The following is a 27,934-nucleotide window of genomic DNA, read 5'->3' on the forward strand; positions in this document are numbered from 1 at the left end:
ACGACTCTGGAAGTCCAATTCTGGTCTAATAGAAATATGCGATTAGGCAATGATCTGATAACATCTGGATTGGTAATTGAGTCGAGAGCCGGTAAGAGCAGATACGATTGAACAGACATGATGAAAGAACAGACATGATGTAAGAACTAATATGATGTAAAAACAGACTTGATGTAAGAACAGACATGAGGTAAGAACAGACATGATGTAAGAACAAACATGATGTAAGAACAGACATGATGTAAGAACAGACACGATGTAAGAACAGACATGATGTAAGAACAGACATGATGTAAGAATAGACATGATGTAAGAACAGACATGATGTAAGAACAGACATGATGTAAGAACAGACACGATGAAAGAACAAACATGATGTAAGAACAGACATGATGTAAGAACAGACATGATGTAAGAACAGACATGATGTAAGAACAGACATGATGTAAGAACAAACATGATGTAAGAACAGACATGATGTAAGAACAGACATGATGTAAGAACAGACATGATGTAAGAACAGACATGATGTAAGAACAGACATGATGTAAGAACAGATATGATGTAAGAACAGACATGATGTAAGAACAGACATGATGTAAGAACAAACATGATGTAAGAACAGACATGATGTAAGAACAAACATGATGAAAGAACAGACATGATGTAAGAACAGACATGATGTAAGAACAAACATGAATGAAGAACAGATAGGATGTAAGAACATACATGATGTAAGAACAAACATGAATGAAGAACAGATAGGATGTAAGAACATACATGATGTAAGAACAAACATGAATGAAGAATAGATATGATGTAAGAACATGAACATACATGATGTAAGAACAAACATGATGTAAGTAATGTAAGCAACTAGCAAACAGCCTTAGCTACTCTTCCCTGGCCTCAACGTGACACGTGACAACGCCCAAAAGAGGCAATAGATAAAATGGAATCATCGTCTCCTGTGAGACACCTAATTATAAGTGTCGCGTGTATTGCACAGAATAAAGGCTTGCTAAACCCAGTCGAACTACAATCTAATTCAACTCCACCACATGTGGGACATTTTGAGTTACTTTATTTTATTCCTAGTCAAGCCAACACGTAATGGGGCGTCTGAATCAATTAGCATTCTGGCCAATTAGGCCTACAAGTAATCTAGCCTGGAAAACCAACATTTATTGTGGCTTATTGTGCCCCTTTAAGTACCCAAGCAACGCACCAATCATATTTCAATACAGCAAAGAATAGGTAAAAAGAGTTATCGCTCTTAACGTCTGCTGTTATCGTATGGAAATTCCACTCTGATCAATCATTTTTCGCTACAATTTCTAGAAAAAAAAATTGTTGTTTTTTTTCAGTAAAGAGCTACTCTTTGGAAAAAATAAAAACACCACGAGGTCAGCACAACTTTGTGACGTACCCAAGTCTACATTTCTACAGCAGATAGTCGTGAAATGTGACATTTAGCTATGCCACTGGGTTATCATGCTACATAAAGACTGTATCTCTTTCATAAAAACAAAGGTATGTTGTATATTTCAGTTTATTTACGTGATCAACTAACTACAATTTTTAGCATTAACTCTTTCTCTCCGCAATTATTTTTCCACGTTTTGAAGGAATTCTTTATTTTGCGCATTATTATTTCACTACCTTGTTATAATTGGGCTTCAATAGCTTTGTTGTTTGTTATCAGAAAATGTTTTTATTTGGTCTAGAATTAAAGGGGAATGCCTGCTCTTTTTATATAATTCAAAGTCAAGTTTTAAACAATTAAACATTAATTTGATTTAATGAAGTCAAAATCAACGATGGTATCGTCGATTAGGAGATAAAGAGTTAAAATGTCCACTCTTTTTTTGTTGTTGTTGTTAGCCAACCGGCAAAGTAGGAAATGACATGCCCAAAGGCTCTGGGTATGCCACACAGGCGTGTATGTAGTCAAACAGACTTAAACATAGTCACAAAGATCTTGACGTAGTCGCACAGACTTCGAGGTAGTCACACAGACTTCAATGTAATAGACACACAGTCTTATGTTTAAGACACACAGTCTATGTTTAAGACACACGCGTAAAAATTAAATGAATCTAAAAAAAAAAAAAAAAAAAAAAAAAAAAAAAATTTGTAGAAGAAAATGATATTTTTGGTCTTTGATTAATACAAGATTTTTTTTAAAAAAATCAGCTCTTCATTGCAATGAATATGTAGAAAATCAAATAATTGGACCATTTTAGTTTCGTTTCTATTTTGTTGAAGAAACGAACAAAAGGGATTTTCAAACAATGAGCACTATCTGGAGCAGGCGTTCTCAACCGGTGGTTCGCGCGACCCCTTTGGGGATCGATTGACGATTAGCCAGGGGTCGCCTAAGACCATCGAAAATATGGATTGTTATTGTCTACTCTTCTATTGCTGTATGTGTGTGTTTGGAGGGGGGGGGGTCGCGAAGAGTAGGGGAATTTCAAAAGGGGTCGCCGAGCATAAAAGGTTGAGAACCGCTGATCTGGAGCAAGAATATTATGAATTACTTTGTACTTTTGTTACTTGGACTTTTTTTTTGCCTGAAGTAGTCAATTTTCGGAATGACTTGACAAAGTAGGAAATAGTGAAGTCAACTAATAATAAAATTCAAATTATGTTGACTGTTGACTTTATTCGGCTTCATGTCGAAGATAAAAGTTTTTTTTCCTCAGGAATATTTTTTTTTTTAATCAGTAGATTACATTGCCAAAAACAAAAAAAAGACAAAACCGTAAGCTCCTTGTTTTCACAACGATTAAGGTTAACATTGTTCAGACATTGTTCAAACTTGTCTATTGTCTTCTGTTGTAGACACATGTAACGTACAAGTCTGTCTTACATGCCAAACGAACATTGAAATTCTTTTGAAAGTAGCTGTCTTTAGTTTCTACGGAAGCCCAAAAATGTCGATAAACATTATGCTAAATGTTTTTGTTGGTGCGATTACCAGCTGAGAGATCATTATATAAATGTTTTTATGCCCAACAATGTATACTTAAAACTGGGAAAAATCAACGCAAAAAAAATGTTCCTCAGTCATCATCACCTTGTGTATAAGTCAAAGTCATATGTTCTGAGCCATTGTATACAGGCTGATTTACTAATAAAGAGGAAGAAATTGAATATAAAAATGTGTTTGGTTACCCATTGGATTTAACTCTTTCCGTAGTTATTTTTCCACGTTTTGAAGGAATTCTTCATTTAACTCATGACCATCTCACAACCCCTGTTATGATTGGGCTTCAATAGCTTTGTTGTTTGTTATCAGAAAATATTGTATTTGGTATAGAATTAAAGGGAAATGTATGCTGTTTTTATATAATTCAAAGTCAAGTTTAAAAATTTAAACATTAATTAAATTTAATGAGATCAAAATCAACGATGGTATCGTCGATTAGGAGAGAAAGAGTTAAAAGAGAGGTTGTTTGGTGTTACAGCCATCCCTAGCAACAATGACCAGGTAATTAAAGGAAATTACAGAATTCAATATGATAAATATTCATCCACTCCTGACATTGATGCTGGAGATGGTGTGTTAGTTCTTAAACCACGGAGAGACAATATACTTTCTGTATTTTGGCAGGGTCCATTCAAAGTTGTCAACAAAATATTTTATTTGTCATAAAAAAAAATCAGAGAAAAAAAAATGACAGTATGAGGATCGAACCCACGACAGATGCTGTCTAGAACTTTCTTTTTTTTTTAATTTTCGAATATCTCCATAATATCTATAAATAAAAAGATCCCCATAATCTGTGGACGTCCTCTTGTGTCTTTTTCTGTGCCTGGTCCTGTGGTATGCGCTATGGTCTGTAGTCTCGATAGTGTCAGGTTCGAACGCAGCCCACCGCCAAGCATAACATCCTGAAGGAGGTTTGGGCTAGGATATAATAATCTTTAATTCTAAACGAACATCCGAAACAAGTCAAACAATTTTAAAAAAAATAATTTTTTTTTTGTTCAGCACTCTTCCGCACCACAAGTGCCCGCACACACAAACTCACACACATAATGGTTTGAGAGCACACTTATTCATTCAAGGTCCATGAATTACTGTTATGCCCAGATGAAGCGGTAAAGTGGTTAAGCGCTTGGCTTCCGAACCGGATGGTCCCAGGTTCGAATCCTGGTCAAGACTGGTATTTTTAATATCGGGATCTTAAGATCGCCTCTGAGTCCACCCAGCTCTGATGGGCTCCTAACATTAGTTGGGGAAAAGTAAAGGTGGTTAGTCATTGTGCTGGCCACATGACACTCTCGTTAACCATTGGCCACAGAAACATGACCTTTACGTCATCTGCCCTATAGACCACAAGGTCTGAAAAAAAGGAACTTAAATTTTTTTCTACTTCCAGTGCTGCCCAAACTACGACCCGTCGCTACCATCATCTACATCGCCGTACCACTATCCCCGTAATATAAGGAAAACTGAAAAATGAATAAACTATGGGAATCTATGCTCAGAGATTAAGCAATTATGGAAGTTGGCTAAAAAAAAAATAAACATTGTTATATCAACCGAGGGGATAATGACAACTGACCTCACACCTCCAAGGCCCTTAACATCCCTATGTAGATTTTTGTTGCCTGTCAGAGGGCGGTACTGCTAGAGACCTGCCAAATTACCATAAAATTAATTAGTGCACACTGTTGAAGCGACGACATGGATTTTGTTTTTCTTTAACGAAGCTCTGCCCTGGCAGTGCCCGGGAATGAATATAAGTTCGTTTTTCACATAATAGTAATAATAATAATAATAATAACAAATTTTTTGTTCAACGCAAGTCAATGAAGCAAGGGAGAGAATCACAGTTTGACTTTAATACACATCTGTTATTATTGATACTAAGTAATCTCCCTTGTTTGTTTCGTACTGACCGAGAATCAATTTTTAATTTAATCAATCCGTTTGTTATGGATACAAAGCAATCCCTCTTTATACATATATAAAATCTCAAGAGTTATCGCTAGAGGGCGGCTAAGAATAATTTGGCTCCACCCACCATTAACCGTACATTTGGTGTGAGCCCATCAAGAATACTAGATATGTTAGCGCGCCAAGATATACAACTGTTTATAAATGCCCCTAAATTGTTGTTTTGCTTAAGGCTCACCCTCCCCCCCCCCCCCGAATACCCACTCTCCCTCAAGGGCCGGTTTTAAGCTTGTACGCTAGGCTCTAAATACTAATACTGTTCAATTTTCATTTGCAGGTCTATGTGCTGGGAAGTACATTGAAGGAAAAGGATTGATTTAAGTTTTAAAAAAATATATATCTCTAGTTCACGCTGCCAGATATCCTTATTTTATCAATCCCCTGATGGAGGGATGGATTTGCCCACTACGTCATCGTGTCCGCCCAATGATCGGCAGCCTCCCTGGACCTGGATCTTCCTGGCTTTGTTTCTACTGCTACTCCTGGCCTGGTTTTGTTATATAATTAAACGCCTCTGTTGGAGAGTTCCTTCTGACAAGGATCACATCGACGACACGTATGAAGATATTGACGGGGCTGATTACACTAATGTATCCTTGGTAACAATGCCAACTACAGGTACCAGGACTGCGTCCAACCAGCTCCCTCTTCTGGAACCATCTCGACAACTTCATTATATCAATATGCCCAACTTTCACATTGGGGCTTTCTCGGAAATCCAGTGCCCTGTTAATGGCATAAGTAAATCTCCTAATGATTCCCCGATAGTTCACAGCAACGCCACTGAACGGGGCTGCATTTATGTTAATGATCTCAAGCTGAAGCGTCACCTCAAAAAAAGAAAATTTTTTCGATCCAACGCTTTTCGAAAAACATCTCAGCACTATTATAGCAATATCAAAGATGTAACATTTAGATTTAAGAAAGATCCGCCTATGAAATATTTGCGAACATTAAACAGCGTCTCAAAGCAACTTTGTCCAACAAAGGATGAAGCATCAACTTCTCAATCTTCTCAGGTCAAACTGGAGGTTCCAGACTCAAACCAACTTTGTCCAACACAGGATGAAGCATCAACTTCTCAATCTTCACAAGGCAAACTGAAGGTTCCAGACCCAAACCAACTTTGTCCAACACAGGATGAAGCATCAACTTCTCAATCTTCACAAGGCAAACTGAAGGTTCCAGACCCAAACCAACTTTGTCCAACACAGGATGAAGCATCAACTTCTCAATCTTCACAAGGCAAACTGAAGGTTCCAGACCCAAACCATCTTTCTCCAACAGGGGATACCGAGACATTGCCTGAAGGCATCAATAGTCAATGTGCAGATTTACCAGAGGCCAATGTTCGTTCCTGCAAAAATGTTCACAGCTGCAATGCTGCTTCGAAATGTGAAACCCCGCTTTTAGAGACATCTACAACGAGCAGATCGAGGCCCAAACCAATGCACTATTTTAAACGCAGAACAAAGCCGAGTGACTGTAAAGTAAAAGATGGCGCCCAAAGACGTTTCCTTTTCACTTCCTACACTCTTCATGTTGTTGGACGGTTTAGTCACGTGTTCAATATGGTGGACTTACCGTACATTGAGGATTAAATGTAGGTGCTGTGTTACAACTTCGTTCAGATGTTACAACTTCATTCATTTAGATGTGTTACAGCGTCAGTCAGCTATGTTACAGCTTCATTCAGATGTTACAACTTCATTCATTTAGATGTGTTACAACGTCAGTCAGCTATGTTACAACTCCATTCAGATGTTACAACTTCAGTTATTTATATGTGTTACAACTTCAGTCATATATGCTACAACTCCATTCAGATGTTACAACTTCATTCATTTAGATGTGTTACAACTTTAATTAGATATGCTACAGCTCCATTCAGATGTTACAACTTCATTCATATAGATGTGTTACAACTTTAATTAGATATGCTGAAGCCCCATTCAGATGTTACAACTTCATTAGTATAGATGTGTTACAGCTTCAGTTAGATATGCTACAGCATTTTGTTGTAACTTCTTTGAATGATTTAGATGTATCCTCTAATCAACTGACATCAGTTCCAACAGCAGCCATGAAGCGATGCAACAAACAACCAACACAACTTTCACTGGCCCACAACCAAATTTCAAGTCTTTCTAACTCTGACATCAAAGATTTCACAATAGAAACTTTAGATCTTAGTCACAATCATAGACTATATATATATATATATACAGGACTGCCAACTCTAAGAGTAACTAAACATAAGTTTCGTTCAACTCTAAAATGTGAGACGAGGTACTTCCAGTACAAACGTATTTTTTGACATTCACGATGTTTGAATGATAATGCCAGCTTGGATAAAATATATTTTTTTCTCTTTTCATCACATTCGATAATTTCTTTTTACATTGTATACTATTAATATGAGTTAAATAAGCGTTTAATGAAAGAGTCAATACAGTTTTGAGAGTGTCATTTATTACTTAGGTAGCCTATAGGCCTATAATGGGTGATAGAAGTTAAGTCTGTGAGTGAGTCAGTCTAAAAAAAAAAATAACAATAGTGAGTCCCTGAGCCTACACACTGACATCTTTACCAACTTTTATTTACATCTAGATTCTATACCTATTTTTTTAAATTTATTTGTAGTTTTTTTTTTTAAGATAGCATGCAGTATGCATTGTATATATATATCCTGTATATATATATTCTACGGTCACAATCAAATCAGTTAGTATCCAAGAGACTTGTTTCAAAATGTTAAAATATCTCATATAAATTTCAGCGGCAATCCTATAGCAAAGAATAGGAACACCACAATTGATGACCTTAGCAACACTAGACTAGTGTCTCTGCCCAGGACAACAGAGACCTGGTTGACCACTAAATCAACAAAAGTCAACCTCAACAACACTGACTGGCCATGTGACTGTGACACACTTTGGTTGTCCGAACTCTTGACCATCCAATTAAACGTAGTCTCACCAACGTGTGGAGTCAACACTCAAATACTCTGGCCAGCTCTTGTCCACAGCAGTTCATCAGATGAGAGACGCATCTACAACATCGACTTCAAACAAAAAGAAAAAAAAAGACGGTCTAGAATTGTCTTTAGAGTGAAAATGGAATGCATGCGCTGAGTTAAAGTTTGACATTGCTTGTTTCTGGTATCATTTTAAAAAAAGGGATCGGGGGGGGGGGGGGGGAGGAGACTAGTTTTGTATTCTACATCATTATTTGTTATTCTCAAACTATCCTTCATATTCATTATAAATGAGCAGATACCCATACCCGGAACGCTTTTTTTTTATCCTGTAATAAAACTGCCCGTGGATGAAATCTCCAACACAATTTCTTTTCTAGTCATGAAATGCTAAAAGATCTTTTTTTCTTTCCTCGTTAAATCGAACGCGGCCCCCACAAACACTTCTCAGGCCTCTCATTTGTAGAGCCTTCTCGTAAGCATGCCACCCCCCCCCCCCCACCTACACTATTTTTAAATGAAACTCCTCTCCCCAAACACACTCTTTGGACCTTTTCTCTTCTAATAAAACGGCTGTGACCTAACACAGACACAAACAATCAATCCAAATACTTTTTAGGCCCTTGAATACCCAGGCCTACAACCCTAAGGTATTTATGGCTAGTTTGTTCTTTCCCCAATGTATTTTTCGTTGATAATTCGAAGAAGATGCTTAATTAATTTATTTTGTTAATCTGTGTTATCTTTGAACTATTTTGTAAGATGTAAATTTTAAAAAATATATTCTACTTGTGTCAGTCTAGATCCATATGAAAGTGTTTGTAATATTGTGCCTAGGAGTAAAACTGTGGGCTGAGAGTTGTTTTATCAGAGTTACAATCACATATAAACTGTATATTACATTAAATCACTGCCTATTTTAATTACACCCAGATTATTAAATACAAAACTGGCCAAGCTTGGACTGGAGCGAAGTATACTAGCTCAATGGACTCAACGCTTTTAGTGGTGCCACGTTTCTCCCTCAAAATCTACGGTCTGCGGGCTTTTTCAGTGCACGGACCAAAGGTTTGGAACTCACTCCCCATTGATCTCAGACAGACAACATGCTATACCACTTTTAAGAAGAACACTAAGATCTACTTGTTTAAAACTTTTTTAGATTAGTTTATAATCACTATTCGTATTCGTAATGTTACTACAGCGCCTTGAGCCTACAATTTGTTTGTTAACAGCGCTTTATAAATAAAATTATTATTATTATTATTATTATTATTATTTTAATTGTATAACAGAAGAGTAGCACTGAAAGTTAAGAACTTTTGCATAGACACAGGGAAGAAGTTTACCAAGAGAAAACCACATGCTTCAGAGACGAGTTTGAGAAATAGAAAATTAAATAATAGAGAATTGATTTTGAAGCTAATGTATGAGTTTTCTGTTGTATCTTTTTTAGTGGAAGGAGAATTTTTTGAAGGGAAAAAAAATACATGAAAATAAGAACTGAATTCATAACAAAATACCAACTTTACCATGTGAAACAATAATCTAGTATTCACTAGAGCAGGGGGTTCTCAACCTATGGGTCGCGACCCGCTTGGAGGTCGAGTGAGGATTTGCCAGGGGTCGCATAACACCATCGAAAATATGGATTGTTATTGTCTACTCTTCTATTGCCGTATATGTGTGTGTGGAGGGGGGGGTCGCGGCAGAGTGGGGGATTGTAAAAAGGGGTGGCCGAGCATAAAAGGTTGAGAACCGCTGCACTAGAGAGACAGGAGACGCAGAAACTAAAATGCAAATTGAAATAACAAGATCTTTTTTAATTACATTTCATTGTTCTTACTCATTTTGGTAATTTTAATCATATATAGAAAGGTAAAAATGTACCTACAACTTATAGTAATAAAGGAAAAAGGCCATGAACATATTATATGATACGATTAAACGGACAATCGATTATTTGGGCCACAGCCCTAAATACTGCAGCTGTTTGTGGATCATGCTGTGTTGGTGGCATCTCTGTTTGTAACACCAAGATGATCTCGTCCGGATGTATTCCAGATAATCGAATATATATGTACCATGGGCGTAGCCAGGATTTTTTTCGGGGGGGGGGGTGGATTTTTTTTGCTCTTGGAATTAGGGGATTTTTGTTTGCATTTTTTTGTTTTGTTTTATAGAAGAGGGGGAGTTAACTGCGAAAACCCCAGGTAGGGGGTTTAAAACTCAAAACCCCTGGTAGGGGGGGTTTAAACTCAAAACCTCTGGTAGGGGTTTTTAAACTCGAACCCCTCTGGTAGGGGTTTTAAACTCGAACCCCCTTGGTAGGGGTTTTTAAACTCGAACCCCCCCTAGTAGGGGGTTTTAAACTCAAAACCTCCTGGTAGTGGGTTTTAAACTCAAAACCCCTTTGGTTGTGCTGGAGCAAGTGATGGTTTAGTATTAAAATCTCACCTAAAATAAACAAAATCAAAGCAAAAAATCAGGATTTCGGGGGGGGGGGGTTTCCCCCTGGCTACGCCCATGATCTGTACATATGTGTAAACAATTGACAAAAATGCCAACTCAAAAATTAATGTAATGCTTCAACAATTTTGGTGTTGTAAAAAAAAGAAAATTGAGGCGCGGGAAAACGGAAGGGGGGGGGGGGAGATGTCAGGCAAAGATGAATGGGAAAAGGGGGGTACCGTAGTGTTAGTGCCCATCGCGTATTAAATAAAAGTGTGCTGGTTGTTGATCCCGTTATGTTGGAGGGTGCCTGACATGTAAGTAAGTTTGTTTTCGATCTGCAGATGGGTGTTTTTTTGCCATTGCCTGACATCTCCGCCCCCTTTCCGTTTTCCCGCGCTTTTACACCAGCGTAGCTCATTTCTTTTCTGCCTCGATAGAGAACAACATCGGACAGATAAGTTTTAACTTAAGACTATTTTGTGTTAATTGTTTTTTTTTTTTTTTTTGTTTGTTTTTTGTTTTGTAGCGGATGAAGGCCTTGTGGCCCAAACGTCCTTTGTTTTATTGGTCCAGTAGGGTTACATATATGCATGTTTTTTCGTATTTTCTATACAGTCGTTTACCCCTGCAGCTGTAAATCTTTGTTTTTAGAAGAATGTTAGCATTCATTTACTTAGGGTCTGATTAGAAAAGTGACCAAGTCGTTGGAATGAAGTAAAAAAAAAATAAAGACAGTGAACAGAGTATGAACGCGAACTTGTTCTAACTGATAAAAATACATATCAAATATAAGCTGTCTATGATTTGGGGGGGGGGGGGGGTGGACATGAAGATAAAAATTAATGAATCAAATAATTAAATATTAAAGTGAAAAAAAAATGTAAGAGATAATATTGAACAAAAATAAGTTCAATTCATCGTTCAAATCTCGAAATGAGCTAATAAATGGTAAACACATTCTGGACAACACAGGATTAGCCAGTGCAGGTTTTGGGTAATAGGGATAGAGTTTGTTTTGCCGAGAACCATATCATCAAAATATTGCCTAAAATCTCGCCAACTATTTTAAATTATACTTTGTTTTCCTCTAAGGCACGGGTTCTCAACCTGTGGATCGCGACCCCCTTGGGGGTCGATTGACAATTTGCCAGGGGTCACCTAAGACCATTGAAAATATGGATTGCTTTTGTCTATTCTTCTTTTGCTGTGTGTGTGGGGAGGAGGGGGGTCGCGGCCGAGTAGGGGATTCTAAAAAGGGGTCGCCGAGCTTAAAAGGTTGAGAACCGCTGCTCTAAGGCGAAAAAAAAAACGAACAAAGACTGCAAGGCCAGAAGATAACATTGGAATTTTGTTTTTTTCGAAAGAATGATCAATACATGCAAGAGGAAGCTAAATCGAACCGTTTCACTGGCTGTTATGTCAACAAACAAAAAAAAGACCAAACTAAAGTTGCTTTACTTTTTTAAAATCGACATTCTACTTTTGTTAATATTCCATTTGTGTGATTAGTTGTAACACACTAACACAATAAGAAAGTGTTGCAAGATGATGGAGTGGAATATGTTTCAAATCTTTCTGCTTGTTCTGTTATGTGTCACTGTGTCTGTCATTGGGCAATGTTCTGTGTCTACTCAATGTTCAGTGTGTGATCCAGGAGGTCGTGCTGTGTGTGGATCTATATGTCCTAAAGATGTGGCACTGCCAGCTAATATTGTTTACCTAAGAGTGGACAATGGAACGTGTGATGCATGGGCAAGACAAGGTACGCTAAGACCGGAATACTTCGGAACTTATAATGACCTGAAAGTTTTAAATTTAACCCAGGCTCATGTGGACAGATTTCAGCCAGTGGCCATGTTTACTTCAATGCCAAATCTTATAGAACTTTATCTGTCACACAACCTAATTAGAAGTTTTTCTCCAACTGCATGGACTGGACTATCGTCACTAGAACATTTGGATTTAAGTCACAATACTATAGTGGGCTTGGTTGCTCAGTCATTTTCAAAACTGATCAATCTGAAACAATTAGATCTTTCAAATAACAAAATCACAATGCAGATACCAGACACAGCGTTTGCTGGACTTGTACAACTGAAGACTTTATCCAACAATCCCATTTCAAATATTGGATCAAACGTTTTCCAACCTTTGGTTAATGTAGAAACAATACAAATGAACAATTTAACTTTAACAAACATTTCAAATGGACTTTTGAGTAATTTAAAATCATTGAGAACTGTGGACATTTCCGATAACAGTATATCTTCAGTGGCGAATGATTTCTTGACTGGAACAACTTTAGATTTACTAGATCTATCTAATAATGTGTTGACATCTATTCCATCTGACGCTTTCAAAAACTCTGCCACACCACCCAGAATACTGAACCTGGCTTACAATAAAATAACCCAGATCTCAAGTACAGATTTAAAAGGTATTACAGCTAACAGATTAGATCTAAGTGGCAATCCAATAACTACAGTCGCTGGTGACGCCTTTGATGGAGCTTCCATCTCCTACATAGATCTGAGCAACACAGGTTTGACATCATTACCTAACTCTACAGAGGCGTGGCTCAAAGGAAGTACATCAACGATAAATGTACATAACAGCAACTGGCAATGTGATTGCAACACAGTTTGGTTGGTCGAACTATTGATCAGTCATTCAAATATTGTCTCACCAACTTGTGGAGCCAACTCTCAATATCCTGGTCAGCTCTTGTCCAGTGCAGCAATTCAGATAAGAGATGTTTGTAAATCAGGTAAAAAAAAAAGCACCTTATATGTAGAATCAAAAATACAATTATAATTATATACAAATATTTTATAAATATATATAAATATTTTATAAATATCAATAGAATGATATTAGTAAGAACAGACATTGTTAGGAATAAATAATTGAACATTTTGGCATTATATTTAGGATGAGATGTCCAAAATATGATAAAGTTGGTATAGAAACCAAGTTTGCACTTTATATTTAAGTAACGGTGTACTTAATGGGAATGAGTAACGGGGAAAAGTCTAACAGCCTTTAAAAGTAAAAGGCACCGATAAATACTGTTCTTTGCATCTTGTCTCCAGAGCTAGCAATGGAACTAGTGCTGAATATTCTTTATATAAGTTTAGTAAGAAGTAAGGACATATTTTAATAACAAGGTGTTCTTTACACAAGTCTGTAGTAATAACCTAACCCTAACCCTAACCCTAAGTACTAGAAACTTTTTAGAGTTGCACTTAACACGCCCAGACATTGCCTTTCAGTCAACAAAAGCGTGAACACAAAATATGTAGTTGCATTGTTTTGATATTCCAATAGAAAGACAAATGCATCCTTCTGTTAACTTACAGCCTCACTGTGTATTCTTGTTTAAATTAATAAGCTCGCAGTGACTTTGTTAGGTTTAAGACTAATCCTTTAGACACGGTACGCAGATGAGCGATCACACCGGCGCCCGTATGGTAGAAACTAGCTAGTAAACCCCCCGCTTTGCTATCACTAGCTAGTCTTGTAATGTGCGCCCTGATGAACATTGTTCACTTTTTTTTTCACTGGAACAATGATACCGGCATTCGATTGTATTAGAACCGATTCTTGTTTTGGCTTCTTCCATTTTGTCTACTCTGTTTGACTCACATGGTATGTATGGATAGATGTAACGTATTAAGGTAAGTGTATTGACATAAGGAATATAGTAGCAACTATACATAAAACACTGAACCATAATCTTCAAATACAAAAACAAAATTTAATAAAATACTCTGAAAGACTCAAAGATAAAGGCACATTCCTCGTCCCATATGCTAGGACAAATTTGTACAAAGGCTCCTTCTTCCCTAGTGCTATTAGAGCATGGAATGGGTTGCCTGAGCTAGCCAGGAAAACCAGTGACTTGGCAGAATTTAAGTCATTGGTTAATATGCATGACTGAATGCATGACGCGTAGGACGTAATCATCTTCTTTTTTGAAGTAACGTCTGTATTATATAAGATAAGATAAGAATGAAGTAGTTGATTGTATTTTTTCTAAGCAATTGTTCAACTCTCTGTTTCATTATATTTGGCTGCATCATCATGTTTTCGTGTTTTTGTTTTTACAAAGCTTATATCAACTCACACTGTCTGTCTGTCTGTCTGGCAAAAAGTTTGTGCATTTGATTTCTCCCACGCCCAATCTCGGTTCAAGCTGAAATTTTGCACAATTATTACTTTTGCCCGACAACACAATATTAAGTCAATTAACTATTGGTAATTAACTATTGTGGGAAGCGTGTTCGAGAGGGTAAGTACGCTTGAACTTGGCTTGGCTACCTATGAAGAGGGCTCGAGGTTCGACACCCGACTCGAGCAGAGTTGTGTTTACTGAGCGCCTAAAGGCAGCACGGAAAACCTTCACCCAGATACCCCCCACCCCCACCCCCCACCCCAACTAGTCCACAAATAAGATAGGAACGAAGCGCTCCGACCATGATCAAAGCATGAAAGTAGCCCTATACGAAGGCTATAATAATTATAATAATTGTTTAGTATCACGAACAAGGGAAAGATGTTGTAATTGACTGAAATGGTGGTATCAGCTGAATTACTCCCCCTATATAGGACGTCGTCTGAGTCTTAGTGAACACAAACCTGAAAAAATAGGATGAGACTATAGAAGCAATACATAACTCTACTATCTTCTGTGTTTATAAGTTATCCACTAGCAGAGTGGCTACGGTGTTGTCTTGAGAAGCCAGAGAGGGCTTGAGCCATGAGTTCAAATTCAGGCCGATTCCCCTCCTTTTTTTTAAATTTTCTAAATGTTTTTTTTTTAATTGTTAGTCTTGATATATTACATATTTAATAACATGACTGGTCCAAACTAATTGATGCAAGTACACTGAATTTAAGCTTTGCTGTTCAAAAAAAAGTTTTTTTTTTTTTTAAAATTTTCCTTTTCTGAAGTATAGAAACACAACTGGGCTAATGCCTAGTGAAATGACTAATGTGTTTACCCTTTTGTGGCTTGATTTGCACTATAGCATCAGGGGAAAACAATCTAGATCTAACATTGACGGATTGTATCACAGATACTGCTTAAAGGTTACTACCAAATTTATATAATGAATATTCTAAATTTCTTTAGAAGGAGTGATGAACTAGTGGCTTCCTAACCGGGGAGACTCGGGTTCGAATCTTGGAGAAGACTGGGATTTTTGGAATTTCGGTACTTTTAGACTCAACCTAACATTACCTGAAGACAGGTCAAAGCCTATTATATGGCACATTTTTAAATGGGTACTTTATTTCACTAAGGTCCTTAAATAAAAAAAAAATAAAAATTTAAAAGTTTTTAAGAAAAAAGAAAAATGCTGATAAGATCGACATAAAATGATAATAGAGACAAATAGAGACAATGTAAGGAGTTCTAAAGTAAATGCATCACGTGACACATAGCTCAAGTGGAAGACATCTCAAACAATAACAAGGAAATTTCAGTTGAACATCGAGCAAAAGTTTTTTTTTAAGCACTCTTGAGGAGAAGTCTTGTGTTTAAAAAGATAACATTGAAATGCGTTGAGAGCAGACGCAGAGTCAGTTGCCAGCGGAAGTTTAAATAACAAGGCTTCTAGAAGGTACGTTGATCAGTTCACATTTTTAATTTTTATTAATGAATAAATATGGTGTAGTAAACTGTTATCTAAACACATTTAGAGTTTCTAAGTTGAAATGATTTTTAAATGTATTGGGTAGATTTGGCAATGAATAGTAAAGGTACATGGATGTTATGATCAACAAAGTTATGTGTGTCTGTGTCATACATGGAATAAACATGGTTGTACATGTGTATGTATACAGGTGTGTATGTGTTTGCGTGTGCGCCAAGAATGAGAGAGACAGACTTTCGATATGCGTTGAAAGATTCTGATACATAAAAAATCAAAAGTGTATGAAATAAACTGTACTAGTTTATATATTGTTATGACACGATTAGGATTTAGTTGTTTGTTTCGGGAATAGGGTAAAGTTTTACTTAGCGACAAGTGACGTAAGGTTGGTTAAAAAACAAGAACGCTCTAAGTGACGCTACAAAGAAGACGCTTCGTGTAGAGCAGTAGAATAAATATACGGAGTTACGGACATAGCTGACATCGGACGATTCCCTTCGTGATTATTAAATATATTTGTAGACCAACATCAGCGTCGACTACATATCTTGATTGTTTCGGCCTTTCGCCGGTGTTACTGAAGTAGTTCGAGTTCAGTGTTACTTCCAGTCAGACGTAGATCTACACTAGTTATATTTCAAAGAACCAACGCCGCACGGAGACCTTAACAATATCAACAAAACTGACTAGGGCTTCTAGGAATGAAACAACAAATAACAAACAACTAGTACTACCTGTTAGAGTATATTTTTGTATTAGATCATTATGTACTAGCTTTTTGACTGATTTGTAAAAAATATCTTTCAAATATTCTAAAGGTCAACAAATATCTCTCTACTGAGGGGATACATCCACACGATGGCTACTTCATGGCCGCAGAGTCTCAGGAAGTACGTCTTTCAAGTGTATCTTCTATTGTGGTCTTCCTTAAATGTAACTGCCCAATGTCCATCAGGATGTAGTGAATGTGTGCCAGGAAGTACTGCAGTCTGTGAGTCAGTCTGTCCAAATAAGCTCAGTTTACCAACAGATATAACAACGTATGTCCAAACAGGAAATAGTACTTGTGATTCTTTTGGGAGACAATGGGCACTTAGAACTGAAAATTTTATCAATTACACCAAGCTGGAAAACATAAGTATTACCTATTCCAATGTGGCTGCCATACACCCAACACAGCCTCCGTTCAGGCATTTGACAAATTTCAGAGCTCTTTCATTAGCACACAATATTTTCAGGGGTTTCAGCAAAACTTTATTATTAGGACTGACCAAATTAGAAGAACTAGACTTAAGTTACAACTTGATAGGAGCGTTGTTAAATCAATCAATGGTGACATTAACATCATTACACACTTTGAACCTGGATCACAATCGCCTGAGTCAATTAAATAAAGAATCATTTCAAGGACTTGTAAGTCTCAAAACATTGATTCTGTCTAACAACCCTCTCATCTCATTGGATCCAGATTTATTTCAGCCACTGACTAATATTGAAAACATTTATTTGCATAATGTCAACATCCAAACTATACCATCCGGTTTATTAACTCATCTGACAGCTCTCAGAAACCTTGATCTTTCCAATAATTCTTTGTCCGCTATAAGTGATGACAGTTTTGATGGGACATCGTTGGATGATTTAGATCTATCCTCTAATCAACTGACATCAGTTCCAACAGCAGCCATGAAGCGATGCAACAAACAACCAACACAACTTTCACTGGCCCACAACCAAATTTCAAGTCTTTCTAACTCTGACATCAAAGATTTGACAATAGCAACTTTAGATCTTAGTCACAATCAAATCAATCAGATTCCAAGAGACTTGTTTCAAAATGTTAAAATAATAGATATAAATCTCAGCGGTAATCCAATAGATAAGATTGAAGACAACACACTTAATGGCCTCCAAATGTCCAGTCTTGACCTTAGCAACACTAGACTAGTGTCTCTGCCTAGGACAACAGAGACCTGGTTGTCCACTACATCGACCAAAGTCAACCTCAACAACACTAACTGGCAATGTGACTGTGACACTCTTTGGTTGGCCGAACTCTTGACCACTCACACAAACATAGTCTCACCGACATGTGGAGTCAGCACCAAGTATTCTGGTCAGCTCTTGTCCACTGCAGCAAATCAGATAAGAACAGACTGTATAACGACTACAACACAATCAACAACAACGATCAGTCATTGTCCAGCCAACTGTACACAGTGTGATCCTGGAGGCACTGCAGTATGTAGTACAATTTGTGTATCTGAAACCAATCTACCAAAAGACATAACAACATACATACAAACAGGAAGTGGTACATGTAATGGAGTAGGCAAATCTTGGATACTTCGAACAGAAAATTTTATCAATTACACAAAACTTGAAAATATCAGTCTGACAAACGCTAATGTGGCCAACTATCACCCAAGAGATCATCCTTTTGAACATTTAGGAAACATTTTAAAATCGTTGTCACTTGCTCATAACAGAATTTTAACGAATGGAAGAAATTTAGAAAATTTAACCAAGTTAGAAGAATTGGATCTAAGTTATAACAACATTTCGGGAATGTTAAACAATTCATTGTCAAATCTTAGTCTATTAAAAACTCTTAACTTTGAACACAATCAAATTAAACATTTATATAAGGAAACCTTCACTGGACTAGACAGCTTACAAACACTTGTATTGTCACACAATCCTCTAGAATCTATAGACAGAGACACATTTAAGCCGCTTACCAAAATTGAAACTGTGAAATTAGAAGATGTACAAATGAATGACATTGATCCAAATTGGTTCGCTCAACACAAGACATTGAGGAATATTGATCTTTCACACAATTTCCTCAAGTCAATTGATGAGAGAAATTTTCTGATGACGTTTTTAGAAGACCTGGACTTGTCTTACAATAATTTGACGTCAGTACCTACAGCAGCAATCAAACGATGTACTAAGCAACCAACAAGACTTTCATTAGCCCACAATCAAATTCCAAATATTTCCAACGCTGATATCGTTGACTTTACTGTGGAAACTTTAGATCTTAGTGACAATCAAATCAATCAGATTCCAAAGGATCTATTTCAAAATGTAAGAATAGAAAGTGTCAATCTAAGCGGTAATCCGATTGATAAAATAGAAGACGGCACATTTGATGGACTCCAGCTGTTGAACCTTGACCTTAGCAACACCAGACTCGTGTCTTTACCTAGATCAACAGAAAAGTCGTTGTCCACCACCTCCACCAGAATCAATCTCAACAACACTAACTGGCAATGTGACTGTGACACTCTTTGGTTGGCCGAACTCTTGGCTACTCAATTAAACATAGTCTCACCGACATGTGGAGTGAACACAATGTATTCTGGTCAGCTCTTGTCCACTGCAGCAGGTCAGTTGAGACTTGGCTGTAGACCAACATCGCCACCCAACACACGTAAGTACATAAACAAAGAAATAACTTTCAAATAGTTTTCATTCATCTATTTGTACGACAAGAATTTCAAAATAGTTTCAAAATGTGCACATTTCAAAAGTCCCATATTTCGTATTATCATCATTGTGTACAATTATAAAAGGCTTTGTTCATTAAAGATATGGAAACAATTGAATACATCAAAAACAACTTATTTTTTCATAGCACAAAAGAAATCAAATAAATATATTCTTAAAAAAAGCTACCACCTGGTACAATTTCAGTAGACGGGGGATAGAGGCTTAGTTTTCAATCCTTTTGTGCTTAATTTTCTATGTTGTTGTTTTTTTAAATCGTACTTTAATTGTTCTATCTACAAAGTAGTTTGATCTTAAAATTGGCTTTATAAATATATTTTCATTAGAACACAATGTATGCAAGATGTAGGTAAATTTAAGCATGGACTAAAATCATTATTATTTGTTGTTATCTTTTTTAATAGAATTTATCTCAATGTCATTTTTCTATATTTCTTACTATTTCGTGAGCCTCATTTTGTTTTGTGTAGCCACTATTACCACTCAGACAACGTCATCAGCGCCATCTACAACATCGAAGACGAGCCCACCCAAAGCGAACTGTGCTTGTGATACGAAAACGGCGTCGACCAAGGCGAGTGAAAGTACCACGGTCACCACAACGACTACCACAGCGGGAGACGTGACCACTACAACGTTCACCGTCACCACGTCCACCCAGCGAGCCATCACCACCACCGTAATTACCACAACCGCGCCAGCCTCAGCTCACACGCCGACCACCAGCGTGAGTACCAGCACGACATCAACGCTGGATCTCAGCCAGAAGAACTGCCACCCGTGACACAGCATTCAAACATGGCAAGACTCCGTCGTCACTACATCCGCACAACCAGAGCGATGGTATGTTACATTCTTAGACTGGGCACCTTTTTTTTTCTATTCTAATTTTTCCTTTAGCCTACACTTGAAATAATTTTATGTTAATAAAGTTAGCACTTGCGTCAAATTTTGGTATTCTGTATACTTCTATTTCTTATTTCGTTTTTTTTCCCTATGTTTAAGTTTTGCTTTTATTTTCTCGCTTCGTTGATAATTCGATGAAGGCAGTAGCTAAATAAATGTATATCTTGTACCTGTGTCTGCTTTTGTTTTATTGAAATACAAAATGTGTTCGCTATGGACTATGTCGTCTCTCGCTAGACATAAATAAAAGTAGATGTACAAAATAAGTTATACTTGTGTCGGTCTATATTCAGAGAAATATATATCAATGTGTTTTGTATCTTCGTGTGTGTGAGTAGGACTGACGTCTGGGACGTCTGTCTGAGTAACTGTGTATATCTTTGCGAGTTTTATGTACATATAAACGTTTTTTCTTATATAGGAATCTTTGAAAGATAAAAACATCTAGTACATGCATCTTTGAATTGTTAGCTGCTCAATGTTAAATCTAGCACATGCATCTTTGAATTGTTAGCTTCTAAATGTTAAATCTAGCACATGCATCTTTGAATTGTTAGCTTCTAAATGTTAAATCTAGCACATGCATCTTTGAATTGTTAGCTTCTAAATGTTAAATCTAGCACATGCATCTTTGAATTGTTAGCTTCTAAATGTTAAATCTAGCACATGCATCTTTGAATTGTTAGCTTCTAAATGTTAAATGACAGAGTTTTTGATGGCGAAACATACAATCGTCATATATATATATATATATATAAAAAACGTAGAGTTAAAACTAAACTGCCCTACAAAAAGATGACTGTCTCTACATTTCATTGATAAACAGGAAGAAATTTCTGCTTCTGGATACTGAGGCAGTACGATTAAAAAAAAAAGCAAGCAACATATTTGTTTAATTTAGTTTAAAAAACAAAACAAAGCTTATCTAAGCGAAGGAACTCTACACTTGCACCGATGTCTCTCAATAATGTAAAAGTCATATGATTTACCTTATTTGATATCAAACATAGTAATTATCAATAATTAATTGACTAAATGATTAATGTTTTCATCAATAATTAATTGACTAAATTTAATTTTTTTTTATTGATTCATGTCTTCACTATACCCAAAATTGACCAAAGTTTCAACTTGATTTGAGAATGGGTGTGGAGGAAATAACCTGTATAATTGTTTTTCCCTAGACAGACAGACAGACAGACAGAATGACTTGATATAAGATTTGTAATAAAGACCGGTTAAAAAAAATGGGCATGTCAAATGTCTTAACTACAGAATATACATTTTAATAATGTGCCACATTATTCTTAATGGAAAAAAAAAGTAATGACAGTTCTTTTTTTTTTTTGTAGTTCTTTACATTTCGGTATAAATGTATGTTATTTTCAATCCATCAGTTATCTCTCTGATCGTTGAAGAACCACAATAATTGTTTGAGATTTGGATGGTTTCATATGTTCTGAAATGTTTAAACTCCATAGATTTGGTTTTTCTGATGGTACAACCATAAACAAGCCTCCTGGTTTATAGCCAGTAATCCTCTATAACATTTGCTAAATGTGTATTCTCATTTTCTTAAAGGAAAAAATATGTTTAAAAAAAAATACTGAGATGATAAAACTGATATTAAAAATGAACTATGTTTTAAAAAAAATGTCAAAGTCACGCTACCAATCTGTATCGTGTGACACTGTGTTCTATTTGTACAACTGGGAGGCATATCTCGCCAAAACAACGTCACTTCAGCCACCAGAAATGTTTTTTAGCGGCCCCCGAAAGGGGAAAAGACGCTATTAGTTTTGTGCGAAATGTCTGTCCGTCTGTCCGTCCGTCCCGTTTAGATCTCGTAAACTAGAAAAGATATTGAAAATCCGACATCACAATATTTTAGACCATTCAAAGTTCTGATGCATCAGCTACTTTTTTTTTTCCTGAAAGCGAAAAATCTAATTTTAAAAATAAGTTATGCAAGCAGTTTTTTAAAGAGAAAAAGCTAATTAGTATGCATTATAAGTTAGACCTAATTTAAAACGAATAGTAATCTTATAAACTCCATTTTCTTGAATAATTGTAAGTGCAGCGGAATATATTAAAAATTCGAATAAAAGATTGAGCTTTTTCAAAACAATTACATTATTTATAAGACTTCAGTGAAACCAGGAGAGGCACGGTACAGCGCTTAGCTTCCGAACCGAGGGTCCCGGGTTCGAATCTTGGTGAAGACTGGGATTTTCAACTTAGGAATCCTTGGGCGCCTCTGAGTCTACCCAGCCCTAATAGGTACCTGACATTAGTTGGGGAAAAGTAAAGGTGATTGGTCGTTGTGCTGGCTACATGACACCCTCGTTAACCGTAGGCCACAAAAACAGATGAACTTTACATCATCTGCCCTATAGACCACAAGGTCTGAAAGGGGAACTAGTTAGGCCAGTTTCACTTGCACCTATCCTTTGATCTGCTGCACCGTTGGGGCACTACACAAGATCTGTCAACCTTCTTTCTCCATTCTTATCTCTCATTTGTCTTTGATATAATTTCATTTGGATGTTCTTTCTGAAAATATTGAAGCCTGCCTGGGTGGACCACTTCGGGGGCCGATTTTAAGTTTGTGTTTCCACACAAACTGTCTTTGTAACCTTGTTTTAAATTGTTTTGAGAAAAATCTGTGTTGTAAAAGATAACATTGAAGTGTGTTGGGCGCTGGAGTCAATACGCTGCGGAAGATTATAGACAAAACTTCTGGACGGTATGTTGATAGCTTCAAATTCATTGTTTTTATATAAATGGATAAATAAACTTATATCAAAAACATTTATAGGAATAAAAATTGATTTCCAAGTTAGATGGATGTAAAATTAAAATTGCGTTATGTTACTTTTTCAATTAGTTCAGAGGATAAATCAAAATCAGTGTGAAGTATATGACTTCTAATGTCATGTACCGTTTCCTATGGAAACAATAATCGAATACGATTTTCAAACAAAAGAAAAGAGAAAAGTTTTCTCTTGGTATTCTCTTGGTTTTCTCTTGGTATTCTCTTTGTTTTCTCTTGATATTCTCTTGGTATTCTCTTAGTTTTCTCTTGGTTTTCTCTTGGTATTCTCTTGGTTTTCTCTTGGTATTCTCTTGGTTTTCTCTTGGTATTCTCTTGGTTTTCTCTTGGTATTCTCTTGGTATTCTCTTGGTATTCTCTTGGTATTCTATAGGTTTTCTCTTGGTATTCTCTTGGTATTCGTTAATGTCCAGTTGGACGACTGCCCTCTTGTAGGATGGCCACAATGTACTTTGTTGTCTTCTGCCTAAAGGCAAATGTAACCAAGCTTAATAGTAAATACAGACTAATTCAAATACAAAAGTCAATATTGTTTTATTATACAAAATCTTTATAACTTACTATAAATATATATAATTTGCGATTCAAACATTGTAAAAAGTGTACAACCAAAAAATTAAAAATGTATTTGGCGGCAAGTCGATGGGCGAGCAACGAAGCCTGCATCTCTTCATCTTCCTTACCCTTCGCCCTCTCTCCTATATTACCCACAGCAAAGATTACACCTATGGAAAAGGGGAAAACGGGAAGGGGGGGGGGTTAGTTTAAAAAGCTCACAGACATTCATGACGTTACTACTTTGAGTATAGTAACGTCATTCCCCATCTATGGAGCTCAGGTTCGAATCCAATGTATATCCTGATGTCTGTACGCAGACTGATTTGCGGTTGAATAAGGTAAGGTTGTCCATTCTTCGTTTTATGTTTCTATGCTTATTGTTGACGAGGATGTCATGTGACCAACACAACTATCAAATGAACAAATTTCAAGAATCATTGAGTTGTCCAAAAGAGCTCTTAGCCAAGGTCGTAGATATCAGTTCCAGTGGTACAGCAGTGTTGTTAATACTTATCGCTATTGTTGTTGGTAGTTTTAAAGATTGTATATATTAGATGGTGTTATAAAAGCATAGAAAATAGATGTCAGGTTCTTTTCTTGCTTGGCTCATTACGGGTTAATCAATTACAATTAATACTAAATAATCTCCTACTCCAGATATCCATGAAAACAACAATAACTTTAATACCCGATATAGCACACAAAAATGACAGCAGCTCTCAGGAAATATTAATGCACAAACACCAGTCCAGGAAGCAACCGTCCAACCTTCCTGGACCGGGAACAAGACCTCACTGACTAACACACTCTCTCGCACACTCAAGGAAGACTAGAACATTTAGTTCATATCACGTGCAAGACTATTCACATTCATAGCCTGGGAGAACATAAACAAAGGGATATAACTATCATACCAAAATATCAACAAAGTAAAATACTCACTCTCGAATACCTGTCCCTGACAGTAGGTACGCGCTCTGAATTGTTTTATTCAATCATTTAAAAACTATGTTTACAGCGCGAATCGACTGATACACAAAGAAATGAAATGATTTTAAAATAAGAGTACCAAATGATGATGACTTTTTTTTTTTCCTGATAATCTAAAGCAGCATTTGATTGTGAGCTCTATTTGACGGAGTGGTTGAAGTTGTAGTCGATTGACCAATGTTATGGCTGATTGGTTAGTGTAACGTGAAGTAGACCGCTATGAAAGACTTTGGCGGTAACAGCTGTTTGAGATTGTCTAGCAGGACTGGCTCAAATAACATTTATTATGATCAACTTTGCTAAGATGAGGCACAATCACTTGAAAACATTCTTGTAAAAATAATACTTCCGGGCATAACAAATGCTTCCTTCCGGAACAACGAATACTTCCGGGACAACAAATACTTCCGGAGCAATAAATTATCGAAAACGTTGACTTCTGTAATAAATAACTAAAACGTAAAAAAGCCTGTCTTATGTTTACTGGAGAAGGAAAGAGTTAGAAAGTCCACTTGCTGCGTCACTGTAGGAAGTTATTGAATGGTCTAACACTGCAGATAATGAGGTCTTTACCGTCACACTTGGTATCAAATTAAAGCTTCTGCAATTTGTAACATGCCCTGATACTTCCATAACACAAAAACATCCTTTTTTTTTTTTAGGCTGCATTATAGTTATTTAAATAAAAATACACAGTTGCTGCCCTTGGAACTACAGTGTAAGAACTCATAGGCGAATGCAATTGTGAGCGTTTGCATTATTTTTAAATCTTGGGTCAAAGGTTAGCTTTTGAACTAGGGGTCAAGAGAGCACGTCGGAAATGACGTAGAGCATGACGCAGACCCAGACGACAAGGCTCGGGATGGCGGTGACGGCGAACCCCGGGGCCCGCTGCAGGTAGCTGCTCCTGTATCCGATGTAGTACATGAGGCGGCCCGCCACGAAGAACGCCACCAGGATGGGGATGTTTTTCATCTGGGGCTCGGTCAGGTAGGTGGCCAGGATGACCTGGCCCACAAAGCTGACCACGAACTGCTCCAGGGTGTTGCTCAGGTACCTGACGCTCAGGGCCACGTGGTGCTCCCCTCGCCCGTTGATGGGGTCGATGGCCGTGGTCTGAAAGCGGGTGAGCGAGACGTCGGCGATGCCTGCGATGACCGTCAGGCAGGAGAAGCTTTGTAGGCGGAGCGTGTAGACCAGCCTGTCAATCGTGTAAGGCAGGGGCGGCACCGGAATCGGGAAGGCGAAGTACAGAGCTATGTAAGCCACGCCAACCCCAGCAGCTGCCTTGTATATGCCTTTAGTAATAATCTGTCGTTCTATCGGCTGCGACCGAGGCATTCTAGTTGAACAGACGAACAGATTACTGTAACAAAGAAGTAAATTATAATAATTAATAATAGTATCGACCCGTGCTTAAAGGGACATAACCTAGTACCTGCTTTATGGAACTTATTAAGCGATAGGTTTTCTCTTAAAAATTAATGAATGTTAGATTTTTTTCAAATTTTCATTTACCCCGCCCCCTTCCCCCTTCTCCTCAGAAAGAACCCTGATTAAGCGAATGTATAGATCTAGTGTATCTTTTAATATTCCAATTATAAGCATTTAGATCTAGACTTAGAATGCGCAAATTCTAGCAAACACTAATTTATTTAACTCTTGAATCAATGCAACTAGTGCAGCAGAAAGTTACGAACGCAATGTTGGATCTATACCTAGATTTAATCTCCAGCCAAATTTACATTTATTTATTTTTTACTTTGAAAAATTATGACGGCCAAACTAGAGTTTTCCCCATGTGGCCAACGAGCTAGTAATTCTTTTTTCGGCGATATACATCTACTGTTAAATTTCTAGGAAAATCGTTAGAGATCAGCGTCCGCCCTCCATGAAGGAGTGACTTGAAAAGAGGCATTGTAAAAACATAAAGCTCATCAAGTAGTTTGATTAGGTGAACTTATCTCTTCGCAGGCGTGGGTGGACGAGGGGATAGGGTTTGAATCCTTTTGAATGGTTGAAGTGCCTTTACCAGGAAATAAGCAGAGATCACGATTGCCCACCAATTTCACCATTCATTTATTCCACCCCGATCTAAAAAGTCCCACATGTGCTGGCTACATAACGTTCTCGTTAACCTTTGACAAAACAACACGTGATCTTTCTTGAATTAGCTCCACTCACCGCTTGAGCTCAGCTAAAATATCATTTTTAGCCATATTTTCTATACAATATGTTATTAGAGATTACAAAATGGTTTTTTTTTTAATTTATTTATAGTAGGCCTAATCTATTACTTAGAAATTATGTTTTTAATTATTAATACATAATGTCACATAAAGTAGGTCAGTGACTTCATGTGTATTCGACTTGCGAAACTCTTGAAAAAAGAGGAACCTTTGCAATGATACATAAAACACTAAACCCTAACTTACAAATACAAAAAGCCTAACAAAAAAAAAAAACGATGATAAAAGTTTGTTCCTTATTCCCTTTGCTAAGACAAATTCATATGAGTTCGTTTTTCCCTAGTGCCATTATAGCATGAATGGGGGGACTGAAGCATATATTCACTGATGATAGTTATGTACAAAAACTAAAAATGTTTCAAGAGTCTGGTAGTGACATTGTATGTTTCGTTTGGCCTGGTATGAAGCTGTAGTAAAGTTTAAGTCCCTAATTAACATGCGCCACTAGGTTAACCTTTTTCTAGGTTTTAAGATCTACTTCATTAAATGACTGACGACACGCATCATGACTCATGAGCGCCACGACTCAACTTGAGAATCCCTGACACCTTCAATTTCGTTCACGTGAAATACATACATATGTAACAGACGTCTTACCTGACACATGTACACATTAATATGTAACAGACGTCTTACCTGACACATGTACACATTAATATGTAACAGACGTCTTACCTGACACATGTACACATTAATATGTAACAGACGTCTTACCTGACACATGTACACATTAATATGTAACAGACGTCTTACCTGAAACATGTACACATTAATATGTAACAGACGTCTTACCTGAAACATGTACACATTAATATGTAACAGACG

The 27,934-nt window shown here is 36.9% G+C and overlaps 4 protein-coding genes across 4 annotated transcripts; 3 read left to right on the forward strand and 1 right to left on the reverse strand.

Annotated features, from left to right (window-relative positions):
- The first annotated feature begins 1,182 nt into the window (after window positions 1–1,182).
- LOC129923592 (uncharacterized) lies at window positions 1,183–7,118 on the forward strand. Its single transcript, XM_056015211.1, has 2 exons — window positions 1,183–1,533; window positions 5,247–7,118. Exon 2 carries the CDS (start codon window positions 5,362–5,364, stop codon window positions 6,568–6,570), a length of 1,209 nt encoding a protein of 402 aa, XP_055871186.1. The 5' UTR covers window positions 1,183–1,533; window positions 5,247–5,361; the 3' UTR covers window positions 6,571–7,118.
- A 4,827-nt stretch (window positions 7,119–11,945) lies between these two features.
- LOC129923732 (leucine-rich repeat-containing protein let-4-like) lies at window positions 11,946–15,489 on the forward strand. The gene is made up of 2 exons (XM_056016201.1): window positions 11,946–13,167; window positions 15,431–15,489. The coding sequence occupies exons 1-2, from the start codon at window positions 11,946–11,948 to the stop codon at window positions 15,487–15,489; spliced, it is 1,281 nt and encodes a 426-aa protein (XP_055872176.1).
- Window positions 15,490–15,903: 414 nt separating this feature from the next.
- On the forward strand, window positions 15,904–21,228 carry LOC106076843 (slit homolog 2 protein-like). Its single transcript, XM_056015210.1, has 3 exons — window positions 15,904–16,024; window positions 16,876–19,496; window positions 20,044–21,228. Exons 2-3 carry the CDS (start codon window positions 16,916–16,918, stop codon window positions 20,355–20,357), a joined length of 2,895 nt encoding a protein of 964 aa, XP_055871185.1. The 5' UTR covers window positions 15,904–16,024; window positions 16,876–16,915; the 3' UTR covers window positions 20,358–21,228.
- A 2,601-nt stretch (window positions 21,229–23,829) lies between these two features.
- LOC106076842 (uncharacterized) lies at window positions 23,830–27,871 on the reverse strand. The gene is made up of 2 exons (XM_056015212.1): window positions 27,863–27,871; window positions 23,830–26,226 (listed from the first exon to the last, which is right to left on the reverse strand). Exon 2 carries the CDS (start codon window positions 26,199–26,201, stop codon window positions 25,662–25,664), a length of 540 nt encoding a protein of 179 aa, XP_055871187.1. The 5' UTR covers window positions 26,202–26,226; window positions 27,863–27,871; the 3' UTR covers window positions 23,830–25,661.
- Window positions 27,872–27,934: the final 63 nt, after the last annotated feature.

The sequence above is a fragment of the Biomphalaria glabrata genome, chromosome 17, assembly GCF_947242115.1.
Source record: "Biomphalaria glabrata chromosome 17, xgBioGlab47.1, whole genome shotgun sequence".
In the NCBI taxonomy this organism is placed as follows: Eukaryota; Metazoa; Mollusca; class Gastropoda; family Planorbidae; genus Biomphalaria; species Biomphalaria glabrata.

Excerpts from the sequence above, each read along its gene's own strand:
- LOC129923592 (XM_056015211.1), top strand. The coding sequence starts at position 5,362 with ATGGATTTGCCCACTACGTCATCGTGTCCGCCCAATGATCGGCAGCCT.
- LOC129923732 (XM_056016201.1), top strand. The coding sequence starts at position 11,946 with ATGATGGAGTGGAATATGTTTCAAATCTTTCTGCTTGTTCTGTTATGT. Across the intron at positions 13,168-15,430 it reads AAGAGATGTTTGTAAATCAG|CATCAGGGGAAAACAATCTA; the intron begins GTAAAAAAAAAA and ends TTTGCACTATAG.
- LOC106076843 (XM_056015210.1), top strand. The coding sequence starts at position 16,916 with ATGGCTACTTCATGGCCGCAGAGTCTCAGGAAGTACGTCTTTCAAGTG. Across the intron at positions 19,497-20,043 it reads AACATCGCCACCCAACACAC|CCACTATTACCACTCAGACA; the intron begins GTAAGTACATAA and ends TGTTTTGTGTAG.
- LOC106076842 (XM_056015212.1), bottom strand. The coding sequence starts at position 26,201 with ATGCCTCGGTCGCAGCCGATAGAACGACAGATTATTACTAAAGGCATA.